The sequence below is a fragment of the Anarhichas minor genome, unplaced genomic scaffold (assembly GCF_050575085.1).
Source record: "Anarhichas minor isolate MPS153535 unplaced genomic scaffold, ASM5057508v1 ptg000024l, whole genome shotgun sequence".
Classification (NCBI taxonomy): Eukaryota; Metazoa; Chordata; class Actinopteri; order Perciformes; family Anarhichadidae; genus Anarhichas; species Anarhichas minor.
In genome coordinates this window covers 4795878-4821378 of record NW_027466470.1, presented here as the reverse complement: position 1 = coordinate 4821378, position 25501 = coordinate 4795878, and the positions used below count along the sequence as shown (strand labels likewise).

Here is a 25501-nt window from a genome sequence, read left to right as displayed (position 1 = left end):
ATCCATACAGGCGCCTATGGTAACACACATGTAAATCTGTCCATAGGCTGTAAATACACAGCAAGAAAAAACAACTGGGAGAAGTGCTGCGTCGGCAGCGCTGGTTTTTTTTGGCAGAGAAGTGAGAGAACCTGAATATTGTAGAGGACGGCCCCTTGGAGACTAGGCATGAGGGGGGGGGGGGGGGGGGGGGAGGGGGTCCGTATGTAGTTTGCCTCAGCTTTCTGCAGAGTGCCTCCCTGTCCGTCCGTCCGTCCGTCTCATCGGATCTGTGTCATCACTTGCGGCTGTGTTAAATGCATCTCCAGCCACTCGACTCATGCGGACGTAAATCAGCCCCGGTGGCTGGGAGACCAAACTCGGCATTACTCTAAGCTGTGATCTAAAAGCCTCTTTCTGTCTTCTTGGCCACTCCTTTTTTTTTCTCCATCTTTTCCCCTGATGTTGTTGGTTTCCATCTGCTTTCCACTCACACTCTTTGTTTGAAGACCCTTTTTTTTTCCTGTTGCCCCGTTTCAGAATGCGTCCATATGTTGCAATAATGCGGCTCTCTTTTGCTTATTTATGTATGAAAAATTGAAAGCATTTGTTAAACTGAGACTACGTTGGGATCACTCCGCTTTGTTTTTCTTGCCAACTCGTACTTTTTTGTTGTTTGTTTCCCTTCATGTGCGGTCGATTTGGTCATGCTTTCAAAACGCACACGGATAGACGTTTTTAATAACGTAAAAATCACAGACGTAAAGTTGCTTCTCATTTATATTTACAATATTTACAGAAGTGCATTTCAAAGGTTTAACATGGAATCGGGCCAAACTGAAGCACACCTCCTCCCTTCCTTGCGGTGGCGACGGGCCCTCCGGTGCTGAAAGAGTCATCCTGAAAGCTTGGAAACCTCTCTGGATGTATTTCTCGAATCACTTCAACTTTTTTTTTTTTTCCTGGCTTCAGTAAATATTCTTTCTAAAATATGGCACTTCTTTCTTTTCTCTATTTTTCTGGAGCATTTCTTCGCGGTACATCAGGTCTGTTTGGACTCCATCAGATATACATTCTTGTATTTGATGAGGGTTTTCTCTTCGGTATATTGACTATAATGTCAAACCAGACGAGGAACCTTCTACGCAGCTTATGTTAAAGGCCAGAGCTGTGTGAAGTAGACCAAAGAAGTTAACCTCTCACTGCTGTTTTTCTCTTTGGGAGTCGATGTACTTTATGATCTGCACTGAGGCGCTCAATTTTGATATTCCTCCCAGTAAAAGGTATGCTGGTGTTGATGCTAACTATAGAGCCAAAACCACTATATGGCGATTAACCAATACTTTAAGTCAGTGGGACACATAACTACGGGGGGTAGGAACCAGCGGTGGAATACAAACACACACATGAGCTGTATTTTAGTGCAGATCTGAGGTTGGGTTGTTTTCATACCACTTTATATTTCTACTCCACGACATGTCAGAGGGAAATATTGTACACGTAGTACTCCACTACGGTTATTTAAAAGCAAACTAAGAACTGATTAAGAGCTCATAGATGATCTTTTGTTACTGATTGAGGAAACATGATATACCAGTGGAGCCGAACCGATTAGTTGATTAATCAATGCGTGACAGAAAATCAATTGACAACTATTATGATAATAGTCGTTTTTCATGGTTTACTGATTCAGATAATGTAATTATTTGCTGCTTCTCCTTTCAATTATGTTAATAATCAATTAGGAAAATTATATTTTATCTTTTGAAATGTATTTATTTTTGTTTGTTGGACAAAAGAAAGATTGTGCTTCTGAATTTTTAGAAAACAAACGATCAATTGTTTAATTGAGAAAAGAATCCATTAATGAAAGTAATCATGAGTTGGAGCCTTATAATTAAAATCAACCAACGTAAACAGTAAAATACTCATTAATAATCTAATTATATAATATGTACTATTATGACACTTTTCTACATTGAGTATTTCTATTTTATTTCTTTCAATGCTTTTCTGATGATGTACTTTTACTACTCAAGCATTTAAATGCAGGACTTTTACTTGTAATGGAGTATTTATTCAGTGTGATACTAGTACTTTGACTGAGGTGAAGGATCCGACTACTTCTTCCATCCGCTGTCAGCAACAGGAATTGGATGCCTTTCTAAGTGCAGTCTGTTAACCCTGATACACGTCTGTTTTGACAGGTCAATGTCATCTTCCTGGTGGTGACGATGTTCAAGATGGTGAAACACTCCACCTCCATGAAACCCGACTCGTCCAGGCTGGGGGGTATCAGGTGAGAGGTGTAACTCTGGTAGATTAGGTGGCCGTTCTGTGGTTTGCTTGCTCGGAGACCGCGTGTGTGTGTGTGTGTGTGTGTTTGAGTGGAGGCGTGGAGGTAATATGCACCATTACTGCTCTTGCTTCCCCTCTGGAATTTCAAAAGCCACATTTGACCAACACATTTATTTGATTTCCTCTTCTCTTAAACCCGACTGAACCAATATTTTTTCCCCTTCCAGATTTTTATTTCGTCCCGTATGGACGGTGCCTTTTTAGTTCATTTTATGATTTCACTATTTGCACGACGCAGGGTTATATTGCCTTTTTTATTTCTTCATAACTGCATTTCTGACCTCTCGGTATCTATTTGCTCCTCTATGCTGGCATAGTTTACAGGCTTCCTCTGGAAGACGTATTCCACCACATGCCTTAAAGATTTAAAATGGGGGGGGAAAGTCCCCTCCCCCATCTTTCCGCTTCAAGTGGCCTGCAGTTGCTCGATAAAAAGACAGGTCCCCGTCCATTTCTGTGCCTGGGTTCCTGCTCAACAATGCGTTTGAGGGCAGGCCAACATATGTTATGTGGGCGCCTGATTTTAAGACAGCCGCTCTGATTTTGGTCCAGAACAAACCCAAAAAAAAGGCATTGAATCATCTTTTTCAGGTTTGTTTATAGAACACAGAAAGCCCACATTTTTGGATGCTGGATTGCACACCATCTTCTTAAGAAGTCCAAACTCATTAACTGTCATTAATTAGGATCTACCTTAAATCAGCTATGTAATTAGTTTCTGTGTCAAAGGTGGTAACTCGTATAAAAAAAAAAAAAGAGAGTAAAATAATTGGTTCAGACCACAACAAACATATTCTTGTTTAAAAAGCACCAAAAACTGGGCAGCAAGTCTAATCAGCCGTCCCTCTTATTTCTCTGTGGCCTGTCTCTCAGTGACATGTTGACATCTCTTCCCTCCTCACCGCGGCTCTCTCAGCGTGGCTCCTCTCTTGTGTATCAATAAGGGACAGCCATCGTCATTGACTGTGAACTTATCTTATTTCCTCTATGATTTCCTGGAACCCGCCGAGGAATAAACCTGCTGCGTTTGCATGCTTTTAAGCCAACAACTCCAAGGAAGACCAGGGAAATCATTTTGGACTCGGTGTCAAATACCGAATGCACATTCATTCCAAATCTTTGTATCAGCGTTTATACACCAAAAGAAAAATAGCTTTATTTACTTTTAACAAGCTGCTGTCCAAGAGCAGAGAAACGCCAAACTGAGTAAAGAGGAAACCTGCTGCAACTGTGCGGTTTCACTCATTAATATCACTCTTCTTCTTCTTCCGCAGGTCGTGGGTGTTGGGAGCGTTTGCCCTGCTTTGTCTGTTGGGGCTCACGTGGACCTTTGGCTTGTTCTTCCTCAACGAATCGTCCATTGTGATGGCTTACCTCTTCACCATCTTCAACACTCTGCAAGGGATGTTCATCTTCATCTTCCACTGCCTCCTCCAGAAAAAGGTACGACTTCTTCCTCCGGCGCTCTTCTGAAATTCTGAGTTGTTTAATTAGAATTAATCAACAACAAGTTGTTTTTGAAGCATGAATGCAAACAGAAAAAAAGGTTCTTCCAGCTTCTAAAATGTGAGGATTTGAGAAGTTCAATATTCTTTGGTTTTTGGGTGAAAAATCATTAAAAAAATTCTCAAATTGTATTGACGAATTAAATCACAGTATAATGGAGTCAATTAATCAAATATTCAATTGTGAGAATGTCACTCAGCAATTATTTTCATAATCAATTAATCATGAAAGCTACTTTCTTTTGTTTTCAGACATTTTGTTCTGACAAAACACGACATTTGAAGAAATCTCATCACCTTTAGTTCAGGAAACTTTCAAGCAATTACTTTCAGAAAATAATCGGTAGTTAACTGTTAATGGAAATCATCATTAGTCTTACTGTCATAAAGTTCAAACACTTCCTATTTCTTTCCAAATCGATCTAATCACTGCACTGCAGCCCTGCATACATTCATACTCTGCAACACTTGCATCACAGTGGATATCAACGTGTTATCAGGGTCTGTTATTATCCCCGTCCTTACAGATTCGGCATTTAAACAGCTGTCAGCCGGATGGCATTTGACAAAGATTAGGGATTTGCATCTCCCGTGGGGGTTGTGTCTCTCTCCGAGTGCTCAGTCCGTCCTGATCTTTTGTTCCTCTGCAGGTCCGCAAAGAGTACAGCAAATGTTTCCGTCAGTCCCAGTGCTGCGGCGCTCTGCCGTCTGAGGGACCCCACAGTGCAGCCAAGACAGCCACGTCTCGGTCCACGGCCCGCTACTCATCTGCTACACAGGTACGTGTACACCACCGGGAATCCCACGAGTGGTGGGGTTCAGGAACGTGTCAAAAGGTTGTATCCAAATTGATTCCAGTTGATATATGTTGGTGGAATCAGTTTTCATTTTTTATTTATTTTTTATTTATTTTTATTTTATTTATTTAAACAGTAAGTCTGGTGATGTTGTTTAGTTTTTAATTGTAAATAAATCCTATTAAAAGACCAAAACCAAAAATGAACTGATCCTACAAACAAGTATTGGTCTTTGTAGCCAAAACCTGATGAACTGCAGCTTCTTCCTCTGTGTGAAACGGCTCCATTAGTGCCTTCATTATGACCAACATTGGCACTGGTGGTGTAAATACTCACAAGAGCACCGATCAATTTGCAGCTGAAAAAAGTCCCCAATAAATGCACCACTTACTACTATTTATGCAATTTGTTAAAAACTACAGTGCCCAGGTGTTAAGGGAAATTACTGAGCCTTTTTTAAGAATGAAAGTATATATTGGTAACCCGTCTTTAAAGATTTATGTCCTCAGGAACAAATGGCCTTCTGGCTGCGAGCCACACAGGCTGGGGAAGTTGGAACGTATTGAGGATTCTGCTCTTTGAATTTGTAGACAATAAGAAACATGAAGCATATCTTCCTCGAGTAAAGACTAAAGCAGAGATTCTTGTTGGTTTCATACAAATATTCAGTAGAAATATCAGTACAGTACTTCATGTCACATTTCAGGCTTCACTTTGTAATGCTAGGCTTTGTTAGACTGTCAAGATTATATATCAAGAGATGGGAGTAAAGTGCTTTACAACACCGTACAGTGTAGCTGTCAGACAGACCGCATTAATGTATGTCATTTTCTCTTTTTAAATGGTCTTTTTATACCTGTTACCATGACCTTATTTAAAAAGAAAGAACCCTGTTGAATTGGACACACTTGTCTCTGATCTCTTCTATTGAGACCTTATGAGATCTATCTTAAGAGCACTTTTGGGAATTTGTTAGAGGCTTCTGCTCTAACTAGCTTAAAAGAAAAAGAGCTTTTGTGGGCCGATCCTTCAAATTACAAGCTGTAAGATTCTCGGCGTATCCATTTTTGGTATCGGTTGGATCAATAGCGCGTGCTAAGGCTTTGTTTTCGCCGTAGCATGACCATGTCATCAGCAGGGGGTAGCTTAAGTCTTGTATACAAGAGTAGAGTCACGGAAACCCACGTAGCTCCTCGATCCGCAGAGCCAGAAGCCTTGAATAACAGCGGCACCATGTTGAGTTCTGATCAATGGCTGCTTTTCTCTCCACCCAGAGCCGCATAAGGCGTATGTGGAACGACACTGTGAGGAAGCAGTCGGAGTCCTCCTTCATCTCGGGAGACATAAACAGCACCTCCACACTCAACCAGGGTAAGCAACCGTTTCTTGTTCCGCCATTTTCCTTGTGATGTAGCTCTGAATTCATAATAAACACTTCAATGGATGCAGCTTACATGGCTCTGTGGTGGCTCGGAAAAGAGCAGGATGAGACCCGATTTAATGTTGCATTTCTCTTTATGCTAAGCAATAAAGAAGATATATATATATATATAAAACTGTGTTAAATGCTGGCTGTGTATCAAAGTTCACAGCATTTCTCCTGCACTTTCCTGCTCAGGTGGAGCACTTTAAAAGCCGAGGAACAGCAGACAGATAGAGGTGTGATATTTAGTGTGGCACAAAATGTCACTGATGAGGTCTTGAGTTCAGATCGCAGCGACTGTGCCTGTGCAGTAGCCTCTCTAACTCATCTGTGTGATTGTCAGGATGAAGGTGGAGGAGATGAGCAAAGTCAGGCTGAGGTCAGAGCAGCTTTTTGGGAGCGATCCCGGCATCTCAGGCTGCAGACTGTGCCAGAGCAGATTTGGCTGTAGTTATGAATTAGATTGCTTCTTGTTTTTTTTTCTTTTTAAAACACGCATGCCAGCGCAAAGGTTCTCAGCGATCCATCCAAATGACTGAGGGTTGTTATTACATTCTTGAGGATTTACACAAGCATGCTCAGGATGATAGGGATACTGTATTATTCATGGAAGGCCACTTAGACATGTTATGTCTACTGTCCCGACTGGATGACTTTGTTTAGATGGATTTGTTTCACGTAAACAACTGGAGTTGATTGTGTTGCTGTGGCTTGGTCAACACTTGTCGCGATAATTTTGTTTGTCAGCCACATCAGCTGACTGTTTGGATAAAGTCTTGCTTTGACCAACGTTTCTATGGCTGCTCTGTGTCCATAATAGAAGGCAGACGGATCGGAGGTCATAAATCTTTTGCGGTGTCAGATTTTGGACAGCGAATGTCAGTGTTTGTTTCTGTGGACACCACCACAGACCATGACGTACAGTACCTCGAGCTCTGTTTTCCTCAACAGTGTTTTCCTCTCTCTCTCTCTCTCTCTCTCTCTTTTCCTGTTATCTCAGGGATGACTGGCAACTACCTCCTAACTAACCCTCTCCTCCGAACCCACGACACTAACCCTTATAACAACCTGCTGGCAGAAACGGTGGTGTGCAACACCCCCTCTCCACCAGCCTTTCACTCCCCAGGTGCACATCCACCCTCCACTTGTATTCTTACATTGATTTGTGTGTGTGTGTGTTGTGTGTGTGTGTGTGTTGTGTGTGTGTGTGTTGTGTGTTTGTTTTAAGGCAAAAGTTTGACAGCTTGGAAAATACACGTATTCGTTTTCTGGGCTTGAGTAAGATGAGACGATCGATACCACTCTCATGTCCGTCTGTTAAATTGAAGGCTACAGCCAGCAGCCAGTTAGCTTAGCTTAGCATTAAGACTGGAAACAAGAGGAAACAGCTAACCTCGCTGTGTCCAAATGTCACGAAATCTGCCGACCTGCATGTAAAATTACAAGCCAACGGAGACTCAAAGAAATGCAGGCGTAGCACATGTAGCCATGTGAAAGAGCGAATTATTGTTTGTTCACTTTGTTATTTTGTAGGGGTTGAACAAACAAGGTCTAATGAGTATCGTAGTGGCCAGGCTAGCTGTTTCTACCTGTTTCCAGTCTTTGTGCTAAGCTAACTGGCGTCTGGCTGTCACTTCACAGTAAAGAAACAGAAATGGGAGCAGTATTAAACATCTCGTTTAACTCTCTCCTTTAAGTGTTCGATTTATTTAAAACATGAAAAATCTTGAGGTCGTGACTCTGACACAACACGCCTCAAAAACGTTGAGAATAATGACTCTAGATTTAGTTTGTTCTCCTTCATTCCCACCTTCTCTGTGTTTCCGGTAGTTCTTATCTCAGCCAGTTTGTCCTTTGTAAGCACAGGAGATAAACTCACGTCGCCGCTATCTTATCTCTTCTACCGAGCAGTCATATGGGAATTCCTGTTGAATATGAGCTTCACTCGTTGGTCTGGATCATTTATGCATGTACACTTTATTCACGGGGGAAATCTCGACAACGTGTTTAGATTGTTCTTTAGTTTACTTCCAATTAGATCGATTTAAATCATCTCGGTGTTTATGGTGACCTAGTTCCTCGCTGGCAGAGCAAAAGAAACCCAATCAAAGAAGAAGAAGAAGAAAAAAACAGAAGCTCATGACGCAATGCGGGCAGAATCATAGCCCTCAGATATTCCCAGGCATTTGATGATAAAAGAGAATATAGAAAAACAGGCAGTATGGCAAAAGTGTGCAAGGAGATGTGCAGGAATGTATAGCTTTAACCCGCTGCAGTCATCGCGGTCTTGTTTTGTGCTGCGAGCTCGCTTACAGCACAATGAGAGCACTTCACACCCCCCTGATAATGAAGTAGGGTTGGGACCAAACAATGTCTGCAAAGAAAATCAAAGACTATTTTTTATTTATTTTTGTCTGTCTGTGAGCTCAGCAGCAGGCGAGCAGCTCGGATGCAGAAGTCAGTGTGTGTGTTCAGACAGCTTGAGCTTTATTGCCCTCAAATGTTTACCTGCTTAATCATTGTAGTAATTACATGTTAGCATTGGAGCAGCACAGATAAAGAACGGAGATATTTAATTAGTACGTAATTTTGGAATGTCAGCGTAAATAAACACCTCTTTTACCTGTAGAGACACTCCTCCCCCCCCCCCCCCCCCCCCCCCGCCCCCCTCACCCCTGAGGCAAACCGCTGCACTTAGCTCATACACGGGAGCTACAGGAAGCAGTGACAAACAGGGGGGGGGGGGGGGTTACAACATATGGAAAGTAGTTTGAGGATACAAGGCATCAGCATGACACACAAATGTCAAAACCTGGTGTGAAGATCACCAACCAAGTATGAAATGCGCGCAGAGAGACTGTCAAGTTCAACATAAGCTTTTTCAAAACCTCGCCTGCTATAGTCATTACATTTAGCTCCTGGAAAGGGATGAGCGTGTCCTCTATTATAAGTGTATTAATACTAAGTAACGCTCTGCAGATGTTCAACCGATGCAGTAAAACGGGTAAGGAGAACATCTTGGATGAATCTCTGCTGGAACGGTTCCCAGAGTGCAGCTGTCGCCGTGTCCACTTGAGTTCTGTTCACATGGTTTCCCCTCTCTCCCGGCAGACTGTACCTGGCTGCAAGAAAATCACTGCCTGCGCGTAAACAAATGCAAATTTGGAAGTATGGTCTATTTAGAGAGGTGTCTAATAAGCTTCCAACCTCATTTTGTTTTTTGCCCTTCTGCACTCTGTGCTCTATTCACTCTTTTTTTTAGAAATGTCTTTGATGTTGTTTTAGAGCTTTCTTCTTCAGTTGCTATCATGCTTTTTTTTCCCCCAGACATTCATCTGAAAACTAACAATACAGATTCCCCGTGTGTGTTTTTTCTTTTCTTTCCGCCTTTGACGACTTCCCCCTCACTGTGTAAAATGTCAGCCTTTCACTTACAGGCTCACAGTGGACCCAATAAATAGAATCCTCACATCAAAAATCAAGGCGCACTTCACCGCCATCCTGCTACTCGCACTTAGTCATTGGGCTGCACAAAATTAGAGTACTCCACTGTGTGTGTGTGTGTGTGTGCGTGTGCGTGTGTGTGTGTGTGTGTGTGTGTGTGTGTGTGTGTTTGTCTATTGTTCACACAAAGATTTACTGTAGACTTTTATAAAATACAGACTGTGCTTGCTGCTGAACCCTTTCACCTGCTGGGTCCAGGATTCAGTTGTCCTTGATTTGTCCTTTTGCTCTCTCAAACGGTTAAACTCATCATTTCGCTGTCATTCTCCACCGACAACAATTTGAGCAACGCATCACGTGGGCTAAATTATAGTTAATTGCAAGGACACAAAGACATGGATTTACTGAATCCAGGCTGGATGTTGAAGCTTTTTCCACTTTGGTCTTATTTCAGTGATTTTGTTGTTTCTGCTGCAATTGAAAAAAAGCATCTGTTTTACTTTTTTTGCACATCAGCTGTTCTTAGGCCAGATAGCCTGAGCAGACACACTTGATGTGAGTGTTGGCAAAGTGAGTCATTGCACCGTGCCTGTGTGTCGTGGTGTGTGGGGGTTGTTGCTGTGCTTGTGGGGCCCCAGTGCAGAGAGGTGGCTGGCCATCTGTGTTCGACATTACTCATTTGTCTTGCCTTCTTTTTAAACAGGTGGAATGTTTTATTCATTGTTTGTGTCACAACACTTTCAGCTTGTATTCATTTATTTATTTCACCCCCCCATCCTATCCTGTTGCTTTTTGTATGCTGCTGTGTTGTTAGCTGGTCGTAGCGTGTTGCCGTGCTATATTTTTTAAGTTTTTAAAGTCATCTTTTGTTCTCATTTCTCCAATATTGTTCAGGATAATCTCTTTAGATTGGCTTTAATGATATTCAGCCATAATGAGGACGGACATGTTGGAGAGCAGATTGAGTTCTCCTTTGAATTTTAAAACTTATATTTGCATAGAATTGAAATTAACCCAGAGATCAAAGAGCACAAGAGTGCAGTGTCCTGAGCAGTATCAAGTTGTATGTGGATGGTGTAGTGGACACTGTTTTGTTCTACAAAGGCAAAAAAAAATCCTCTCTCACGCACTCTTTTGGCCTTTTGTTGCAGGACAGCACTCTCTGAGCAACAGCAGGGACATCAGTGCCATGGACACCCTCCCCCTCAATGGCAATTTCAACAACAGCTACTCCCTGCGAGACGACGACTATGAGACCGTGGGCGTTAGAGCCCCGGGTGACCTGGGGGGCCTCCACCTGGACGATGTCGCCTTTGAGAAGATGATCATATCTGAGATTGTCCACAACAACCTACGGCCCCGCGGGGCCCCCAAAGGCCGCGCCCACCCGAGGGAGCAGGACCGGGCCTTGCCCCCGCAGACCAGAGTGATGGCGGACCGAGGTGGTGGTGGTGGTGGTGGGGGGGGCGGGAGCGGCAGCGAGGATGATGCCATCGTGGCGGATCACGCCGAGGCGGCATCCCCCCAGAGAGGAAGTGGAAGAGGAGGCCACGCCACCCTGGAGCTGCTCCTGCACCCCCACCACAAGGAGGTGCTGGAGGCCCCCCTCCTGCCCCAGAGGACTCACTCCCTGCTCTACAGCGCCCAGAAGGCCCCCAGGCGCCTGGAGGGTCAGGGCGGCCATGGCTCTGAGACTGTCACTGCAGTGGAGGACGTGGGCGCCCAGTCACCCAACAACAATAGAGACTCCCTTTACACGAGCATGCCCAACTTGAGAGACTCGCCCTCGCCCTCAGCTTCGCCGTACCCCCCGGAGGAGGAGGAGGAGGAGGAGCTCTCCTACTCGCCTCGAAGCGAGAGCGAGGACGCGTATCACAAAAGCATGCCTGAGCTCGGCGATGCGCCGCAGCCCCTGTCATACTACCACATAAACCGAGGCACCAGCGACGGCTGCATCATCCCACCCAACAACGAAGACTGCACACAGGAAGGAGAGGCGCCCAGCGACGGTCAAATGCAGCTCATCACCAGCCTCTGAGCCGGCCCTCTTTGTTTGCACAGGTTTCAACAGATGGCTGCTTTCGGTCGATGTCAAGAGAGCCGGCGAGTCTGGCTCCGCACTCCACATGCCCTTCCTGTTAGGACAGGAAGTGAAATGTTGTCGGGTGGGAAAAGGAATGTAGAAATGACTTTTTTTTGCACACAGATCCCATTAACACACAAAACACGTCCATCGGCGGCCGGACAAATGTGGACTGTGAAAGCTCTGCTGTTGGACGAAAGAGGTGCAGAGAATAACACACAGGCCGTTGCGTCAGAGACAAGTCTGGCTTTTCTGTTGTACTGTACTGTCGAAGAATAAGGGATAAAAAAAAAATACTTCAAGCAAAGAACTTTGAAACTCCGGACATATTCTTTGGGGGACTTTGCAGAACCAGGGTCTTTTTAGTCATGAAGTCCAGAACTAGAACTAGTGTGGCTCCACTGCACAGTCGGGACTGTAAAGTTAAGAAACCACTAATTCAGACTCAGGCCTTATATTTTCTCTATTGCACATTTAACTGTTGTCAAAGTAACAGCTAAAGAAAATATATTTTGCTGTACCACTAGTGTAAAAATGAAGAAAGAAGAAAAAAAAAAAAAGAAGAAGAAGAGAAACGGCAACCATTCAGTAGTTAAGCCCTGTCGATGTTAATACAATTCTTCAGACAAGGTTCATCAAAATGGTGGAAATGTGCTTTTTCCTCTCACACTTGACTCGTTGTATTATATTTGAATATGAAAAAAAAAAAGAGAGAAGTTTCGAGAGATCCATATGAAATCATGCTCACGTCTCTGCTTGTGAAGTGCTTTTGCTTTCATGAATGATGAGTTTTTGCCAGTACTATATTTGTTAACACCGGGCCATGCACAGATTTGGAAACTTGTGTAATTTATTTTACTTCGAAAGAAATTGTCAAGTTTAAAGGCTTGTGTTCACGCCAATGCGATATTGCAATTTTTGCGGACATATTTCATCCTTTGACACTAATTAATTTATTAACTGAACTATTCAGAAGAAGAAGAAAAAGAATATGGTTGGAAAGTGTGAAAAGTTGTTGCAGCACTGATTAGGTTCAATTTATTTCTTTTGTAAGAGACCATCATCATCATCAGCTGATATTTAATTCAACTCCTGTTTGATATCAAATAAATGTGAAATTTTTTTCTTGTTCTCAGAGGTCTGTCTGCTTTTTCATGTTTTGCATAAGAAATGTTGCTGTGATCCATACATGAAGGGTATTTTATATATTTTCATTACTGTCAACAAATCTCATGAAAAGACGAGAACTAACAATATCTGGGACAGAAGGTGCTGCAGGAATGAGTCCTAAAACACGGTGATGATTAACACAAGCCTCGGAGATTTTAATGTAAATAACAGTAAATAACCATCTCGTCAATTTTGAAACTTGTAAAAGTCGGTTGCTAAATTTACTCGGTTTGCCGAGTCGTCCGCCTCCACAGCCTCGTTGTGTATTCTCACGTTCACGCGTGGTGTCATTCGTTTATAGCCTATCGTTAGCTTTATACTTCTGCTGATTGCATTCATGATAGATAGATGGACTTTATTTCAGACTCAGGGTCCATAGAGACAAATACATAGAAAGACAGACACAAACAATAAAAGTACATGGGCCTAGCAATGCCTTACAAAGAGACAGCTGTACCAATGTCGCCACAGCTGGGACTGGTAGCGTGTGCTGCTAAACCTTATGTTGGTTAAAACAACTATGATCCCATTTTCAGAGTCATTCAGTCAACAGATGAATTTCTACATGAGATTTCTTAAAACAGTTTGGAAAGTGTTGACGCGTGCAGCCACAAACATTTCACTAGCACTACTCCATCTCGGTCTCTTTAGCAGTATTCTCATGGCGTCATTGTAAGCTACTTGAAGTCTCTGTAAGCTCTTTTTTTTCACACCATTTAAAGTCTGAAGCAGATTTTAACTTTTTAAATGTCGCAAAAAAAGTGATTTACAGACACAAACTTATCAAAAGTCTCTCCAGCTGTTAAAGCCGACTGACAGCTGATCCAGCTGTGATCATCAGCACCGCCATCAGAAACAGACGTCGCTTCACGTGACGCAACTGAGGAAAGGACGTCTCATGTCTCTTAAAACATATTTCCTCGTTCCTCTCTCCTCGCATGGTTTGCTCCATGCATCCCTGGTGGGAGGGACTAAGACGCAAGGAAAGGACCCAAGTGAGGGAAACGGGGATGCAGTTAAGAGACTTGGGATGTACCCCATGTTTCATGTCTGGATCCGCACGTTACGCAAAATATCCCGGAATATCCGAGAAGACGCCGAAAGCAGGAAACAGCTGATCAGTCACGTGAGTTCAAATGTTCGAGCATCTACAATGAATGTAAACATGGCTGCTTCTGCAGTTCTCAAAACACTCAGAAGAATCACCTCCCCATCTTAACGTCTCCTCTCAAAGTCGGTCACTCACTCAAAACATTTAACTTATGTGTCAAAAAAGAAAATGGCTTCATCACTGCTGCCGGAATCAAATGTCCCTTTATCATTGTTTAAACCAAGGCTTTCACATGTCAAAGGAACTGTCAATTAGTGAGATGAAGATGCTAAAAATAGTGTTTGTTTCTGTCATTTCTTGATGAGATTTTAACCCTTATAAGAAAGTCTAATATTCTCTTCAGCTGACGAATGAACTCACGACATCAAAAGGTGTCTACAGACTGTTGTTAGCAGGTGACATGGTGAAAAAAGCAAATGTCAAAATACAAAATATTAATATAAATAAGGAACTCAGCTTCACCCCCTGTGGTGTGTGTGTGTTTTGAGATATAATAGCTGACAGCATGTGATGAATGACACTAAACATGTCATAAATAAATGTAAAGATTCACCTGCTATCTATTATGACGATACTAAATCAATTAAACTTATGAAACGTTTTTGTCTTGAAAAGTTGTGACAGTTGGCTCAAATATTTTCTTTCGACAATAAGTAAAAGAGCCTCAATCCTTTAGCTGCCACGGTAAGAATACACGTTGACAGTAATTATGCAGGTTTAACAAGATGTGCCATAATCGTCTGTGATCGGTGTCTAAATCGTTCCATGTGCTGAAGTGTAAGCACATCATCCTGAAGAGGAGACAGAGTGGATGAGACTCACATCATGGATTTAGCAGATTTAGTGCTCGATATGTCTTTCATCCGTGACTTTCCAGGAGTGTCCCGCTCCAACTGACCACACACGCTCTCAGCAGACCTACAGCACATGCAGCCGCTGCAGGATCTGGGTGGTGGTGCACTTTATTAGTTGGAGCAGGGTGCCAGTTTGCTGTCAAGAGACTTGACGGGGAGGCCAAGGCAAAGCTCTGAGTCCACTATGGCTCTCTGCCTTGTTGTTTGAACATCAGCCTCTCGGTTTACACAGAGCCATCCAAAAAGGCCGGAGAGACAGAACGCTGGTCTGGAAATTATACGGAAACTTGGCTTCTGTTCAGATATAAATCAAATTTAATGCAAAGTCGATGACCCGCTCACGCTTCAGCGGGAACGGGCCAGGCATTGTCTGTGAAAGCTTCTTTATTATAAACACTGGAGAATCGACATGGCGGCTCACAATCGGCTTCATGTGAGACTATCCCTTTGGGGGGGGGGCCTGTGTGATGTCACTGCGAGGAGGAGAAGTTTCCCCCGTCTGCGTTATCATAACAGTCAAAATTGTGACGAGCGAATGTGCTGAGCTCCCTGTGTGAAGCATAAGGATCGGTTTTGCATGATGCATATATATTGGTTCATTACCACTAAGTCACCTGTGCTCTGCTCCCTTACCCTATTATCTTAAAGAACATTGGATTTTGAAATTGAACAATATATAGATGATCATGTCCTTTCCCCAATAACGGGATAATCTTTACGGTTTATATTTGGTCAGGAAAGGGAGAGAGAGAGAGAGAGAGAGAGAGAGAGGGGATGACATGCAGCAAAAGTCCGCGGGACAGATTCAAACCCGGGCTGCCGCAGTGAGGACTCAACCTTAGCGCATGGCCGCCGCTTTACCAGGCGTGCTACCAGGAGCCACTGTGACGTCACTCATTGGTTCGAGTTCAGCAATTTGGCCGTCGCCATCTTGGTTTAGTGGTCGGCGCCATCTTGGTTTTTTGCAACCAGAAGTGACACAAGAGGGTGGAGCTAAGGACAACCGGACTTTGTATGAAACTATTTTAATGCGACCAAAATGTTACGATCAACTGTCATGAACTGAAAACACACTGGGAAATGTTTAGACGAAAACCACTGCGTGGTAGCGATCACGTGGTGGCCTCGCCCTGAAGCATACTCTGCTTTATCGTTTACTCCAAATGGGACCATCGTTTACTTAAAGGTACTACAAGGAACTTTCATTTAGTGTTGATTTTGGCAGCCCGTGTGAATGAAAGTGGCAGTGTCTCCGAGCACCAGATTCCCTTTAGAAAACCTCTAATTTGCTACGCGCAGTCCTGGTTCTGGTTCTCCTGTGCCTCCCTTCCCTCCAGCAGGCCAAGCAACACGGCCTGGGCCTCCAGCAGCGTGGTGTCCTTGTTGGCTCCCAGCGGGGCAGCTAGGAGAAGCTCTGCTTGTGGCCAAGGGGGGGAGGAGATGCTTCTGCTGTGCAATGAGCTCTCCTCCTCCCACTGGAGCTCTAACTCTAGGTTAGAAGCTGCTGGTCGCTGCTGGATCTGGGTCTGTCCACGGTGGGCTTCTCGCTGCTGGAGGCCCCGCTGGAGTCATAGACTTATTTTTGCAACCAGAGGAGACGCCCCCTGCTGGCCATTAGAAAGAATGCTATTGTATGCCACTCCAGCATTGGCTTCACTTTTCAGACCCGGAGGTTGCCGCCTGTTTGATACAAAAAGCAGAACATCCCGCGCTCTCCTCACCCTGCTGTGATAATTTTCGGCTACTCATCCTCTTCAAAAGAAACTCCCTCCACCTTTGACTTTTCATTGAGTCCATCTGTGATTATCTGATTACATTATAATGCAGCATATTAGCCATGCAGTGTTTGCGCAGCGAATGGAAAAAGTTGTCAAAGTTTGTTGGAGATGAAAGTGCCTCATTTATCAGCTCATCTTTTATCTGTGTGCAGTCAAAGCCCAGCTTCCGTGAGGCAGCGGCAAATGAAGGCGCAATAAGGTTCGGTCCGAGTTACCGTGTTTTCATTTGAATCTGTTTGATGTTCCAGCCTCTGGTGATTTGGACATTATTTCATGTCCATCATCAAAAAGACATCAAACAAGAAGTTGCATTCAAAATCAGATCACAGAGCCTCGGCCAAAATGTGCTCTCTGTGTGTGTGTGTGTGTGTGCAGCCTATATACTTGTACGTGTGTGTGCACTTGAGGTACAGATATTTTTTCTAATATGAATTATGCTAAACTCTGCTCAAAGCTGGAATGAATATTATGTTTACAGAATCAGCTTTTTGACCGCCTACACCTGCTTAAACAAAGACATAATATCTAAGCACAAAGTGAGGACTCTGTCTGTGGGTGTATTGCTGTGGACCCAAGGGAGTGCTTTGTTAATTTTGGTGCAATTTGGAAACGGGACACATTCAATATTAATACATTCTTAAACAAGTTCTCAGCAGTGTGTTCAGCAGCAGGGGGCGGAGCTTCGGGGGAGCCTCTGCAGACTGCTCTTCATCGACTGCTGTTCACTTCACAAACTGTTCTTCACTTCGCTGGAGTCAACGTGAGCTGGTGGCCAACTGGAAGCAGAATCAACCCCAGAGTGTGTTTCACTAACTTATAACACAAATAACGTTACCGCCAGCAAAATACCTCCACTAATTAACTCCATGCCCGGCTTTCTTACGGCAGTTTATTCCAAAGCAAGCGACGAATTGGCCCATTTGGAAATCACCCCCGCTAAGTGTATACCACCAATGATTTTGACCGCGAGTAGCAGCAACTTGGGCGAGTTTCAGCGGTAGATTTAGTGATTTGAGGGCCCCCGGCAAACGCCATCTTGCTTTACTTTTCACCCTTTCTCTTACTGGATGTTGGTATTGGCAGTGGTGGTAGAAGAAGAGGGCTTCTCACGTTCTACTTCTTTTTTCTCCAATGAAAACTATTATTACCATAAATAGTCAAACTAATGCCGCACAGTAAAATCGAAATAGAAGTACACAGTACGTATACAGCTGAGTTGCATATTCGTAAGTGCTTTAGGGGCCTTTCGTAAGTTATTTTGAGGTACAATGAGTATCAAAATTCAATACTTTTCATACCTAAACATCATAATAAATCTAGAGCTGTTGGAGGCCCACAGGACCAGGTTTCCTGCGTAGTCGCCTAACGACAAAGTAGAACCCTGGTGTTCTTCCCCTGAACCGGAGTGTATTCCACCGGTATTGCTCACAGCGAATAGCTGTGACTTGAGTGTTTGACACAACTATGTCACGGCAGGTGTATCGCCGAGGTCCCAAAGAAGCGCAGTGTTCTAGAACGCTGCCGGCAGCGACACCACAGGCCGACCATCCGGCCCGGTCTCAACAGGCATGTGTTGAACAGTCACTGCACTAGTTATTATAAGAAAGAAAAAGGCGTTCTTGCAGAAAATGTTCATATTCCTGGATGGCAATCTTTACTTCAGCTATTGCGGGAACTATGCATAATTACATTAGCACAGCCACAATGCAGAAGGAGTATTCTATTTCCTCGGGGCCTTCTGTAAATGTACAGCTTACATTCCTCTGCATGTCACTCTGCAGCAGGAAGATAAAGAACATCTGAATCGCTCCTGCTCTGCAGCCACCGTCCCACCGAACAACACAACACCGCGCCGCCTTGGCTGACTCGGCTTCTCTGTGTGCAGTTGAAGCTCCTGCACAGAGAGAGAATTCCCGCCTGCAGAAACGGCAAAAGAAGACGAAATCCGGCTCCCCTCACATTTTTACAGCTGTGGCGCATCACAGATATAGTACAGACTGTGTTATAGGGTGGATGTAAATGTGTGAGCATGTGTGTTGAGGAAAAGCTGCACATACTAATATAGTAACCACGTTTTGTTGCCCTGAAAATGATGCTGTGCTGTTAGAAATAGCTTTTTTTTCTTTTTTTTGTTGCATAATCTCCTGGTGTCATTACTGCAATTTTAAGCGTGCTGCAAAAATGTTAAATTTTTGCTTTTTGGCATTTGTAATTTGTTGTTTTAATGCTTGTTAGGATATCACCACAACTAGCCCCCTCCAACACCAGCAGAGGGCTGTTTAGAAAGAAATAAGGGCTTTTCCACAAAGAAGCCTATTATGAGAGATTAAGACTTTAGGCTTTAAAATATGCTCAAGAGTCCTCTTTGAGTCCGTCTGAGTAAGGCTCCATATAATGTTTTGCCTGTGTGTGTGAGGAAGTGAAGGAAAGAAAAGGCGAGTGTTTCAGATAGAGAGTCGGAGAGGCCGACGAGGAGAAAGTGAGCGAGAGGGAGAGATTGTGAGGCAGACGGAGAGCAGCAGCAGTCTGAGATGTCAGAAATGATCCGGGTCTGAGCCCCTGCAGTTGTAAAACTGTCATACCTTGTAGGAAACACCAGCAGTGACCTCACAATTGGGCTAAGGTAGCCTGTCACACCCATTATACAGTAAACACTCACCAGAGGCCCGTGTTTTTGTTGGGTTGTGTCTGTTAAAATAATAGCAATGCGTTCCCCTGAGACACAAACGCAACATACGACGGCTATTAGTCAAAAGCTCCCGAGAGGAATTTTCCCTTATTTAAGCAATTGCTCCCCCAAGTTTTTGGTCCATTTGAGACAAAAACGTAATGATTGTAATTTTAAAAATACTGGACTGGGAAGGGGGAAAACAAGCGAATGTGAGAATAAATCTCAGTCGAGCATATCCAACGTGACTTCAAACAAGCACGTTTTGAACATAAAATATGGTCATTTTTACTCTATGTCCCACTTCAAAGTCCCGTTTGATATGCCGAGTATTGTCAAGAACAGCTCGGACATAAAAAAAATCTTTGATAAATAAGAAATAGATTTATCTTTTCCAGGCTGAAAGTTGTATAGTATAGAGCATAAATGTTTTATTCAGTGGCGTTTCAGAGTGATAATTATAGCTCATTCTCGCAGATGTTTTTCATATATCTCTGAAACTGTATCGCCATTATTTACACGGGAAAACCCACCATTATACAAACACATCTGTACCTATTTTGCATTTCCAATTTATCACAAGAAAAGAGACAAAACATCAAAACGAGGCACCGACTGCTGATGTGATTCTTTTTGTAAAATACTACTTCAAAATTTAAAATGCAGAACAGAATGTTTTAATAGTTCAGTTGCAGAAGTGAGTTTCTGTGCGACTGTGGTGGCTCTTTGTACTTATTGCGTTGGCAACGACTTCACTGTCGGAGGGAGAAAATGTATAGCATAAACTGCAGGGCGTCTTTGACTAATGCTTTATTTAAAAGGCTTTTATTCACAGCTAATTTACTTACAGTTTATTGAATCCCTCTCCCAGGATGTAACAAGCCTCTTCAGGAAGTGAAATACAGTGGCACAGTTACAGTAGCATGTGGAGATAATTATGAAGCCAAGATAATCAATGTCACGCTAGAAATCTCATTCAAAAGGTGCCCAAAGCAATGTTTTCATGGGCCATCGGTTATAACAATCGAAGTGACGGGTGTAAGAAAAAGAGAAAAGAAAAGAGAGAGTTGAAGAAAGGTTTAGCTTGAGATATGAAACTATGATGAACTGAGCTACTACACACGGTGACATGTTTTGTTATTGCTTCCTTGTAGTCGCTAAATGACCTTTACTACGGATTACATATACAGTTTCATATTTCATCAAAATATTTAGTTTAGGAGTTGAGACGAACACACATGCTCCAAACCACCCACAAATATACAAACGCAAAACTAGAGCAAAATAACTGAAATGTTTCATTGTGACATTTGTTTTGGGAAGTTTTTAGCTATTTAAACAATGTAAGAAAGGAATAAACAGTCTTTGTCTGACTTATAGCTTCACTGAATACGCTTGACTGTATCCTGGCACTTTTATAGAGGTGGAGATCAAAATGTCAGAAAGAAGCTCCTCAGCTGTTTCAACATACTATCACAGCGTGGCCCTGAAGGATTCTTTCTTAGAGGGGTCACGCTGGGGATCGGACTCTACGTCTGGGGACCCCGAGTCTGTGAGCCAATGGGAGCAAAGTATAGGCAGCACAGAAGTGAGATGTGGTGCTTCTTTTTCTGCCAAAAAAAGTATGAACACAAATAGATGCAAATAAATCAAAGCTTAAAAAATGAGTTATTTCTGAGTACAATGTGGTAGAATTGTAATATAGTTTGATTCTTTTAATATCTAAACATCCTAATAAATCTACAGCTGTTGGAGGCCCAAGGGCCCAGGTTTCCATCGTAAAACGGTCAGATCTGCCCCTGGTGTATTTCTACGGCATTTATGACCGTGAGTTGCCGCGACTTGTGACGCGACTATATCATGGCAGGTGTATTGCTGAGGTCCCAAAAAAAAAGCTCAGTGTGAAGTTGTTTGTTGCAAAAAGCGACACCACGGGTCAAGCATTCAGTCCGCTCTGAATTGAACAGGCACTAGGAGCCTAAATGTCAGCTTCTCCAACAGGCTTTTGTCAGCTGCATGTTAAGTTACCACCAGGTTGTATTTTTAGGGCAGGTTTGCACGGTGTAACCTTCCCAGCTCGTTTTTTTTACCTGACGAAAAGAAGCTGCTAATGGATACTGCACCTCATTATGTGGGGACCCTACTCTCTACTCGGTGGTTCGTGGTCCTGGGTTCCACATACGTGAGGTTCACAGTTGGACCCTCTTGATCTTCCCTCCAACCGCTCCATAGTTGTTCCTGCTTGTGAATGACTTCATGAATATAAATCAAGAGTGCTGGTAAAAAAGCCAGCATGCTCACACAGTCGATAGATTTCCTAGATAGAAGAGATTTTAAAATGTAAGAATTGTAATGATACAAAATAAATAATGAATGCAAGTGCAAATATCTACTTCTGTGTTGTTCAGACGGAGGTCTTCTTTTTCCATTTATGCAACGTTAGAAAGAAAAAGCGTTTAGAATTTGTCAGCAGAAGAAGAAAAAAAGGAGAGATTTTGTGGAAAGTCTCTCTGAGCTGCAGCTCTGTGTTCTCTCTTCTGTGAGAGATGAGACTATAAAAGCTCAAGGCAGCACAAGAAATCTCCCCGTTTTCACCCCACACCTCCATACGTCTTTCACATTATAGCTTCTGGAGAGCACAGTGCAACACTTGTTCCCGCTTCGGTCACACCCAAGGCCGACATCTTTGGTTACACAATTGGAGAGAACCGACCAGTTTAGCGACAGTCAGACCCAGTTTTAAGCCCGTTACTCCGACAAACACCCGACCAGATGTGTTTTAACAACACTGGTTTGTATGTAACATGATCATATGTGATGCTGGGATTCAAACAAACTGTGCAGTAGACCGGTGAGTGAACAACTGTGCATGGCTGTTGTGTTCACTGTTTGTAGGTTGAAAACGAACATGAAGCAGGAGGAGTTCAGTGACCAGTTTTGGAGTTCATTAAACGCTAAATACCGATAGGAGAAAAATGACTTTGAAGTCATTTTCATCATTACAGACATTGAGGTGGACAAATTTCAGTTTTTTATTTACTGGCAACGCAATGATTTGGCCCTTGCTCACTTTCTTCACCCATAAAGAAACATTTAGTCGTTACATGAGGAGGTTGCGTCCTCATTTTTAGCAGAGCAAAAACGGTATTTTCAGTAAATGCTTAAAGGAAAACCCCCCCACTGCACCATGTCATGTATGTGCTCTCTGTTCCTTTCTTTATCGCTGCGCTGAGACTGCTTTAACAGTGCTGACAATGTGAATCTTCTGTATTGTGACGTCAACTGAATGAAATGTGGAAAATAAATAAGAGACGCACATGCCGATGGCAACTCTTTAAAAACGTTGAAAAAAAGTTGAAAAGCCTGAACAGTATGTGGCCATGAGTGTTGGAAGAGTTAACCTCTTCTTACACTTCCGAATCAAAATATGTCTTTCTGCCACGTATGTACAAAACTGAGTAACAATGCAGTGTTTGCTGCTAGCATGGCCTATAAATCTATACCCACATTCTTTTTATTTTTTAACACAAGCTGACGCACTGGAAGGTGTTATCTGTCTATTAGTCCATCAGTCTGCTAATTTTTGTAATGTCCTACGATTACAGAATTAAATTGAGACGCCACAACTGTGTGAAAACAGTCAAGGCCATAAGCTAAGCTGAAGAAATAAATGAAGGGCTACCTGGTGCATTTAAAGCTCTCTCTTATGCAAAATCTTTTTCAAATGAGCGCGGAGCAGCCGAGCTCTCGCGAGTCCCTTTCATCAACATCATCAGCCAACACACGAGCGTGATTGGCTGGACAGACAGTGTCAGTGTAAACACAGACGAAGGATTCACCCGAGAGTTAATCAAAATGAGACTGTTGATCTCAAAGCACTGCTGTCTGTAAGCACAGATTCACAGAGCGGCTTGCATGGCGGCAGACTCTGAGAAAGTTTCTCAATCAGTCGACTTACTCAATTATTTAAAGGGTGTTCGACAGTAACTGTTCAACATTTCAAGAAAAATGATGATCCCAGTCGGGTAGAGATGAAAAAACGCCTTCACACTTCACTTTGAGTCCAACTATGTAGCATTCATCAGCAGTATATCAACACTAAATGAACGGTTTATAACACGTCATAACTTTGTAAGCAGGCATAGGTGATTATTAATGTATATAATGAATATAGTATGACAGTTATAATGTATAATATATATAAATAAATAATTGCTGATAAATACTGTAGGCATTAATAATCATAAAACTGTTCTCACAGCTGAAAGTGTTGCTGATGCATGTTTGTTTTCAGAGGGTACTTTCCCGGGGTTTAGAATAATCATGTTCATAAGATGACCTTAAAAGTAGCTTATATCTGACTTTTCTCTTTGCAAACGCAAACAACTCCACAGAAAATAGATTGAATGGTCCAACAGTATTGTTCTTGACCCTCCCTTGATTTTCAAACGGTATTTCTTGTTTTCCCTGGTGACTTTTTCGGGGGTAACTGTAGTTTAATGCACCGTTAAAAATCTGCAGCTGGAAAAGTGAACAGGAACATTTTTTAACAACCTCACAAAGCCCCTAAAGCCTAAAACCCGGATCTGTCTGTGACCACCTCACGCAAAAGAGGAAGCGGTCCCTCAAACCGCAGACTCCAAATGCTGAATATCAATCTTCCACGTCGGACAGAAGCGATGTCATTTCTCTGACTGAGCCTATCAAGTATTGATTTTGAAAGCACCTCCTGACGGTTGAATTGTAATAAACATAATTCAAATTTGGACCGAGGTTTGTGAGATATAGTGGAGACCTTGAAGGCATTCGGGAGAAATGGGGAGGACAGGACTTAAGTTGTTTTCAGGAGGGGGGGGGGAATCTGTCTGTCCTGGATGTACTGGACATATTTTTCCTGGAGGAGCAGCAAATCTTGAAGGAGAAGTCGTAGTCAAAAAAAGATTAATTTCACCATAAAGAGGATGTACGGCCAGGTTGCGTCCTGGAGTCGTACAATTCGATAAAGCCGGCCCTATGTGCCTGAAGAAATGAGTTCTATTACTCGTCCTTGGGTGTGAGAGCACGTATAATCTGTCTCGGCACCTAGAATTAAGGACGGAGCAAAGTGAATGAAACATGCCCGACACATGCACGCAACTTTAATAAGAAAAACTGTGCAAGTGTGTGAGTCATGAAAGAAGACAACGGGGTTAACTGCACAACAAGGGATGCCAGCGTTGATATTACATCCAGGCCCTTGAGCATCGTTGTGCATTATGAGTTCAGCATTAATTGCTGCCTTTGGGAACGTTTGTTCTTGACGTAATTACTTGTCAGAGGGAACCCTGACTCTCGATGAAGCACGGGCTGTGGAGAAACACGTTTTGTGACAAATATTTCAGGTTTTTAACAAGACAGAGCTGATTCCCAACACTATAAAGAGCAAATATGTCCCTCTGTTACTGGTGCTTATACAATAATTGCAGCCCCAGTAGCCCACAGGCTACACCACAAAAAAAAACATATTTAATATGAATATTGCTTCATACGTTTCTGTGTTTTAGAGCTGAATATAATTGCTTCCTGTGTGGGAGGATTTCTTTCTTTTGTGTAAATTGAACATCTTTCAGTTTTAGACTGTTGTTCGGACAAAACAAGACATCTGAAGATGACACTTTGGGATTTCAGTAATTTTCCTTATTTTCTGACATTTTATAGGCCTAAATGATTAATTGATTAATTAAAATTATAATCGGTGCATAAATCATGTAAATAAGTTGCAGACCTTCTATTTTTTACATCAATGCTCAATACACGACTCTGTCTAAAACCGAGCTACAGTTGAATAAAAAACTAGTTTTTGATTTCAGATTTCAGTGTCACTTTTCACATCTATTGCTCCGCTTGACCGTTTGACGTGCACCAACTCTCTGGAACAGGCACTCATACACACGCACGCACCACACACACACAAGCACTCTGGCACACATGCCCTGTTGGACTTCGAAGCCTTGCGACCGTCATGTCCATCTTTTCAAACACTGTCCAGACAGGAGAAAAACCTTGGCCATCAGCTCTCCTCTCTGAACCTGTCCATCACTGTCACTCTGGATCAGTGGTGCAGAACTCATCCTCCTTCCTCTCCCGCTGGCCGGTCCTCGCCGGACTGGACTTGCTCAGTCTAGCCCCTCATATCGCTGTCAGGAGTCCCAACTGACAGCCTGCTGCTGCAGCTGATTCCAGTTTGTTGGCCCTGCTACGGGCCCGATGCTAGCAATCTGTGCTTTGGCAGTGGGTGGCCGTCTGCTGAAGGAATAGCTTTGATAGGTACAATGATGGATTCATTCATATG

General features: G+C 43.0%; 1 protein-coding gene across 1 annotated transcript in view; it reads left to right on the top strand.

The window, feature by feature from the left end:
• The window catches only part of adgrl2b.1 (adhesion G protein-coupled receptor L2b, tandem duplicate 1), a 121890-nt gene extending 109170 nt beyond the window's left edge, over window positions 1-12720 (top strand). The window contains exons 18-23 of the mRNA XM_076098727.1: window positions 2187-2278; window positions 3612-3780; window positions 4493-4621; window positions 5914-6010; window positions 7063-7188; window positions 10658-12720. Of these exons, the coding sequence (XP_075954842.1) occupies window positions 2187-2278; window positions 3612-3780; window positions 4493-4621; window positions 5914-6010; window positions 7063-7188; window positions 10658-11544 (1500 nt within the window). The 3' untranslated portion in view covers window positions 11545-12720. The remainder of the gene's footprint in view (window positions 1-2186; window positions 2279-3611; window positions 3781-4492; window positions 4622-5913; window positions 6011-7062; window positions 7189-10657) is intronic.
• Window positions 12721-25501: the final 12781 nt, after the last annotated feature.